Source organism: Varanus komodoensis, unplaced genomic scaffold (assembly GCF_004798865.1).
Source record: "Varanus komodoensis strain SLA01 unplaced genomic scaffold, ASM479886v1 scaffold99, whole genome shotgun sequence".
NCBI lineage: Eukaryota > Metazoa > Chordata > Lepidosauria > Squamata > Varanidae > Varanus > Varanus komodoensis.
Genome location: NW_025336676.1, coordinates 866,964 through 873,966, shown reverse-complemented (window position 1 = coordinate 873,966; position 7,003 = coordinate 866,964). Strand labels below are relative to the sequence as shown.

Here is a 7,003-nt window from a genome sequence, read left to right as displayed (position 1 = left end):
AGCTATCACTGGTTACTAGTCCGCATAGTTATATGCAACATCCAACATCAGAGGTCTATTGCTGGGAAGATGAGCAGGAAGGTGCTTTGCACTCATGCCCTGCAGGTAGGTTTTCTGGGCAGCCATTCTGCAAACAGAATGTTGGACTAGGTGTGCCTTGGTCTCATCTGATGAGCTCATTAAGCTATCCGTGGATACCAGTCCTCATGGTTATATGCTATTTCCGGTATGAGAGACATCCTGCCTCTGCACCCCAGTTGCTGGAGATCATGAGCGAGGGGTGCTGCTGCCCTGTGGGTTCCCTATGCGCAGCGGTTCAGAGGGCGTCCCCTGGTCCGACCCAGGGCCGCTCTCTCAACTTCACACCTTAATTCCTTCTCCGTCCGTGGATAATGTGAGCCCCAGGCTTGAAGCCTCACGGTTCGATTCCACCGGAGGCGAGACCCGAGGTGCCCCTACGAGGACCCCGTTTCTTTCAAGTTCCCTCATGGCTCCCAATCAAAGTTTTCTTCCTCGAGAGGATGACCAGCTCGACGTGGCCCCCAGCTGGACAATCCGCGCACGGTGGCAATGCGCGCCTCCTCTCAATTCCAAAGACACAAGAAAGGGAGCGGGGCCTTTCCGGGCACCGCCCTCGATTCTCTGCGCCCGGCGCAAGCGGAGCAACGGGAGGCGGGGGCGGCAGCGGAGGCGGGGGCTCTAGGAGGAGCCGAGCCAAGCGTCTGCCGAGGCCATGTGCGCGCCGGCGGGGGCGGTGTCTATAAAAGGGGGCGCGTCCGGCGTGGTTTCTCCAAAGCGTGCGCTCCTGGAGAGGTTGGTGGCGCAGGAGCTTTGCGCACGTCCTCATTGTCTGCCGCTGCGGAGCCGCGAAGATGCGCTTTCCCACGCTGCTGCTGTTGGGGACCGCCGCCCTCCTGGCGGCCCCTTCGTCCGCCTTGCCGCCCCCCAAGGAGCGTGCCCCCAAGACGGCCTCGTGGGACGAGATGAACCTGCTGGCGCACGGGATGCTGCAGCTGGGCCACGGGCTGAAGGACCACGTCGACAGCACCCGCAGCCAGTTGCGCCAGCTGGCCGAGCTCCTGGGCGCGCACAATGCCTCTATCAGCTCCCTCGAGCGCTCGGCGGTCGAGCAGCGGCGGCAGTTCTCCCGCGCCCAGCGCCTCCTCGACGGCCGCGTCGCTGAGCTGGACAGCCGGGTGCGGATGCTGGCCGCGCGGCTGGCGGGCTGCGAGCGCCTCGACAGCGCCGACAACACAAGCAGCAGCGACCGGGCTCCGGAGCTGGGCGCGCTGCAGGTGCGTCCCGGGGGCCAGCGTGGAGGGGGCGCTGAGTGACTTGGCCGCGGCACTGCCCGGGGCGAAGCGTGCTTCGGACGGGGGCGCAGTGTCTCCGAGGACTTGGAGGGGGGTGTATGGTGGGGTGGGCGGGGCGCTTCGCCCCTTTGGAAACGGAGGCTGACTGGGGAGGAGAGACTGACAATCGTTTCCCGGCATTGGCGTTTCCCTTGTCTTTTTCTTTCGCCTTTCTTTCCACGGGTCGAAGCGTCCTCCGAACTGTTCTTTGAAAAGTGCCGCGCAGGATGATTATGTTGGGTCCTTGCAGGAAAAAAAGCAGGCTAGAAATAGAAGAAATGATTAAACTAAATAAATGCAGAGCTCGTTTATTATGAGGAATAGGAAATGCAGTATACAGCCCAGGCTCCTGGCCCGTCAAAGACGCACCAGAAAAGAGCACTGGAAACGCGCAAATAAAATCTCACCTCCCAAGTGAAGGGGCGAGAAAGCGCCAGGTGAATTATTCTTCCCAATCGTAATGCCATCTGGTGTGGCATGTTGATTGGGTTGCACCTCTGGCCAGCTGCTTCGATATGCTTCGTGCCAGCAGAGCTGGGCATGAAAGAGGAGCATAGACCAAGGGCCGGCGCGGCTGAGCGAGGAGGGCACCGAACAAAGGATCGTTGGCTTCCCTTTGGGTGCGGGAACAATGAAAGGGTTGCTATAAAGGGGAGCTTAGGGTGACAACAGGGAGGGGGCCTTACCTGCCCTACTGGGGGCTGAGCCAGAGAACTGCACCAAACAGCCTCCGCATACTTGCAGCAATTTAAAACGCAATGAAACTAAGCGGAAAGCCATCCTGTGAGCCGGAGCTGTGCAATGGCTTGCGGCACAGTAGCATCCATAGCAGCACTTATAAATTAGTGTAAGAATGTGGCCCTGTGAATGATTAAGTGCTGAAATCCCATGATGCTGCCTGTGTGGCTGCAGCTGGACAGAGCGTGAGAGGTCCCTGCCCCAGGGAGGTTACATGCTGAAAGTGGAGGCAGCAAACAGGGATGTGGCAACACCTTTGGCTGCAAAACGCCTCTCGTCCCACCTGCCATATGGACTCTGAAACACTCCCAGGACTGCCTTTGCAGCACAGCTCAGCGAGAAGCAAAAATACTCACGCAGCGCCAAGTGTTTTCCTTCTGGGAGCCACACCCATTGCTGGGAGGGCAGGTATTTCTTTAAGACAACACTTTGTAACATGCACGTGTTTATATTTATTAATTTATATGTACAGCAAGAAACACAATGTTAAAACAATATCAGTAGACACAGAGGTAGGTCAACCAAGGAAGGCTTCTTCAAATAATGACATTTTGGGGAGATGCTGGACACAAAGCCTTGTCTGCACAAAGATGACCTTCAAAGGACATGGAGTGGGAGGGCTGCACTGGGTCTTTGTGTTGAGCCTGTGTCAAGTGAGGAAATAGCAGTAAAATTCTGCACCCCAAACACTTTGAGATTCCTGGGTGATTCTTCATACTGAGTGACAGCAATATGAGGATTCCAGACAGGCCAGCCTAGAGATGCTAGGTTGAACCTTCATGTGAAGTAGCTTTTTCACCCAGCTAGGATCCTTCCCTCTAAATTATTTGCAGTATTTGTATTTTGTTTGTTTATTTTATGTAAGCTGTCCCGAGGCTCAGGCGATGGGATGGCATACAAAAATTCTAAATAAATAAAGATCCTAGTCCTCAGGGTTCTGAATGAAGGGCTGATTAACACAGGAAGCTGCATTTGGTTCACCAGAGTCTCAGTAGTGCTGTGACTGATGGCATTTTCAGATTTTGAGCTGGAATGATTGTCAGAACCTGGAAACATCAAGTTGGAGACATCTGTGTCAAGGCTTTGGGAATTCAGTGACAGCACAATCCAGTGATTGGCAGTGTTCTTTCTGTTTTTATCTCACATATTTATACTTCACTTTTTTTCTCTTGGTAGGAACCAAAGGTACCAAATGTATTTTTAGTTGATCGTTGTAAACTGCCCAGACAGCCTCAGCTATTGAGTTGTATGGAAGCTAAATGTATGAATAAAAATAAAGAAGCCTGTGGCCTCCCCCATTTTGTCACAATGATCCTATGAGGTAGGCTAACTGGTCCACAAGGACGTTGTGAGGATAAAGCAGAGAGGAACAGGAAGAATAGAGCAATGCCCTTGTTTCCTTGAGAGGAAGAAAGGTGGGATACAAGCATAGTCATTACATAAGTTATTGCTGCCTTTGACTCTCTGTCCAGTCCACCTCGCAGGGTTGCTGTGAGGATAAAATAAGAGGGGCAGAATTGTAAAGCTGCCTCAGATTCTGTGCAGAAAGAAGTGGACTAGAAATAGGAAGTCTGAGTAAATGTCACATGAAAGTGGCATCAAAAGAGCAAAACAGCATGAAAATAAAAAGGATGCTGCAGCAGGAGCCCAAGGCAAAGGTCACCCCCCACCCCACCCCCGTCAGAGGCTTTTCCAAGTAGTGAGTGCTCCTCTGTGTGTCTGTCTGTCTGTCTCAGAGCCTGATAGTTCAGCAGAACCTGCGAATTGAAGAGCTCTTCCGGAAGGTGAAGCAGCAGCAGTTCAGGATGGATAAGCAGAACCTGCAGATCAAAGACCTGCAGAGTAAGGTATGGCCGGGCCAACAGAACCTCTGCATGGAGAGGTGCTGGGCATGTGCCCCGAGGCACTTCCCTCCTTGTCTGCTCTCCTTTATCCATTCTGGTGCTTCTCCCAGTCCGGTACTGGGAAATGTGGCCAGCCCAGACTTCAGGTGTTCTGCATGTTAACTCTCAGTATTCCTGAAGATGGGTCACACTGGCGGGCATGGGTGGTGCTGTTTCTGGAGGGGCACGGACTGGGGGAGGTAGGCTGGAGATTTCAGAGGGAAAAGGGCTCTTAACTACCAGAAGTCTTCCTTAAAGTTTGCAGTTCCTTAAAGCGTATGCAGGCATGCTTAGATGGCAAAGGTCCTACAAGCCCTGAGATCCCCAGACAGCTCAGAGTTGCCTATTACTGGGGTCCGGGATTCAGAAAAGCATGCTGTTCGAATTGGGCCCTGGAGCAGTTTGGTTCATGTGCCTCCAAAACCTGACGGGCAAGGTTTTTGTTCTGACAGTTGCACGGCTGTGCCCAGTGGAGTCACTGAGCAGTTTGCAGTGCACTTCGCCCCTTGCACCAGCCCAGTCCCCCCATTTCCTGCCTCAGCTCTCCCAGCTTGAAGAGTAACACCACACCAGTTTGTTCAGAATGCTGCCACCTTTCAGACTGGGTTCAAACACCCAGTCTGAAACCCACGCTCCACTGTGAAATGTGGGTTGAATGACTTAGCATCTAAAAACAGCCTGGGGCGCAACAATCCAAGAACAAAGCATGAGTTTTCTCCATGGATTGTTCACAGGTTACAAGTCATGGCTTGTTAGGAGAGGTATGTCTTGACAACATGATAACCCATGGTTCTACAACAACCCAAGTTTCAAAGCCTAAGCTCTTGTGTATGTTGCCAAACCCACTCTCGGGCAGTATTCAGGACGGTGCTGTCCAGCCTTGCAGGGTTCTTATTCAGCAGGGGCATCAAACCTCTTTAGCTTCAACCTCTAAGCTTTCGGAGGGGCCTTTCAGCCCTTTAGAATTGGTGGGGGGAATTGCACGAAAGCCAGGAAGTCACTAAATGTTTGGCAGTTGAGGGAAAGCAGGGAGGGACTTCTAGAGGACCCTCCGGTGCTGGATCCAGACCAAGGCTCTGCCCAGCTTTGTAAGAACTGCAGAAGTAGCCAGGAAAGCTTTGGCTACCACAAATGTGCCAGAAGGGGATCTTCCCTTTTCCATTCGTGCGCTCCTGCATGCATCGCTGTTATGGCAGGCGGCACTCAGGGCAAGGTGGCCGTCTGAGGGACCCCACTGGCCACTCGGCCCCGGAGCTCCCTGGCAACTTGGGCAAGGCCCTGGCTCTCAGCCCCACTCCCAGGGTGGTTGTGAGGGTGGAGTGGAGGGCGGGGGGCACAGCATAAGCATAACCAGCACCACCATGGCGTTTCTTCTCCCTTCCGGTATTTGTTTAGGAGGCCAAACTATGTTTCCTTCCTCTGCACAACTTAGGTGAATCTGCTGCTCGTGTCACACAGCAAGGAAAGCGACATACGGAGCTCCAGGTGGAACCCAGATCCCCCAGAGAATGCCAGCCCAGCACCCGGCCCGAGCCAGAACACCAGCAGCAAGCCCGGGGATGCTCTGAGTGAGTCTTGGTCTTTCGCATGATGCAGTGGCAGAGCTGGCCTATAAGCGTGCACAAATTCCGGTAATTTCCTGTGCTCAGGCAGACTTTGGTTTCCAGTTATATTCAGCTGAAAATTCAGCTTTCTGTTTCAAAGAAAGCTTTCTGTGCCAGCAGCAAATCTGTGTGTCCATAAAAATTCTGAAGAAAAACTCCTGTACTTGTTTTAGATGCAGACCTGGATATTCAAATGTACACAGCTGAAATTACTTTAAAACATATTTCTGAGCCAGTGGCATTTCTGTAAGCATGTTATGTTTCTCCCACTTTGCGTGCCTATTTCTCTGGGAAACCTGTTCACTTTGGATGCACTGCGATCAATGTGTGCAGTTGACTAGCATCTTGTGTAACTCTTGTGAAAAATAAAAGATTGCACATATCCATGATGGAAGTAGCAACTGCTTTTAGCAGAATAGAACCTCCATATCCAGGAGCAGTCTGCCTTGGAATGCTGGATGCTAGGTGGACACAGCTGTTTGGGGGGTATTGATCTTGAGGAGATGTCAGATGGCCCTAGTGAAACAGCTTCCACATCTGGGAACAGCCTATTGTAGACGCAAGATGCCAGTTGAGCGCATCTGTCCTGGGGGCTTCCCTGTGGCATTTGGTCGGCTGCTCGAGGAAGCAGAAGAGGACCTTTGTTCACAATGATGGCAAATGTGCACCCACATTCTGCCGCTGCCGCCAGCCCCTCGAAAGAGAGATACAGGCACTCAGCTCGGAAACATAGGAGAGGGCTGTGGCTAGTGGCAGGAAGAAAGCTTCCTATGCATGCTCAGGAGCCCTCTTCGTCCTCCCTTTCCTTCCAGTAAATCTGGTGCCTTCCAGATGTCCAGGGACCTCAGCACCCATCAGCCCCAGGCGGCATGGCAGGAATGCTGGACTCTCTAGTCCCAAACATCAGGGGGTTGCCCGCAGGCCCCAAGTTGGCCCATCTGCCTCTGCGGTGCCCCTCCCTCCAGCTGCCGCCAAGTGTGTGAGAGGTGATGCTGATGGCAAGGTTTTGTTCCTGGGAGCAAAGGGGTTAATCCTCACCCGCAGGAAGAAGGAGCACGCTGGGACTCGCTCAGTCAGCCCCTGCTTCGCTTTCGGCTGGCCCCCTCTCCAAGTAGGTGAAAGGCAATGCTCCCCCTGCGGGTGCTGGGATTCCAAAATAATTCCTTGCCTGCCAGAATGCGAGTTTTTCCACGGGGCGATGCAGATGCTTCTTGCTGCCTGGATCTCACTTGTGTGCACAGTAGTTGGGGGCTGCCCAGCCCGGCAGGGTTGTCGCTAGGCATCTGGAAGATTGGGGGCTTGGGCCACAGTATAGAACCTTCCATAAAACTCTGGCTTGGATCTGTCTATGTGCGTTTAGCTACAACGGGCTTGGATTCCTTTGAATTTCGCAGTTAGCAAAGCCAGGCAGTGCATCTCAAAGAAA

At 53.2% G+C, this 7,003-nt stretch overlaps 1 protein-coding gene across 1 annotated transcript; it reads left to right on the top strand.

Annotated features, from left to right (window-relative positions):
* The first annotated feature begins 810 nt into the window (after nt 1-810).
* On the top strand, nt 811-5,930 carry ANGPTL4 (angiopoietin like 4). Its single transcript, XM_044419096.1, has 3 exons — nt 811-1,295; nt 3,827-3,937; nt 5,406-5,930. The coding sequence occupies exons 1-3, from the start codon at nt 873-875 to the stop codon at nt 5,562-5,564; spliced, it is 693 nt and encodes a 230-aa protein (XP_044275031.1). The 5' UTR covers nt 811-872; the 3' UTR covers nt 5,565-5,930.
* Nucleotides 5,931-7,003: the final 1,073 nt, after the last annotated feature.

Coding starts and splice junctions, on each gene's coding strand:
- ANGPTL4 (XM_044419096.1), top strand. CDS start 873: ATGCGCTTTCCCACGCTGCTGCTGTTGGGGACCGCCGCCCTCCTGGCG. Junction 1,296..3,826: donor CGGAGCTGGGCGCGCTGCAG/GTGCGTCCCGGG, acceptor TGTCTGTCTCAG/AGCCTGATAGTTCAGCAGAA. Junction 3,938..5,405: donor TCAAAGACCTGCAGAGTAAG/GTATGGCCGGGC, acceptor TGCACAACTTAG/GTGAATCTGCTGCTCGTGTC.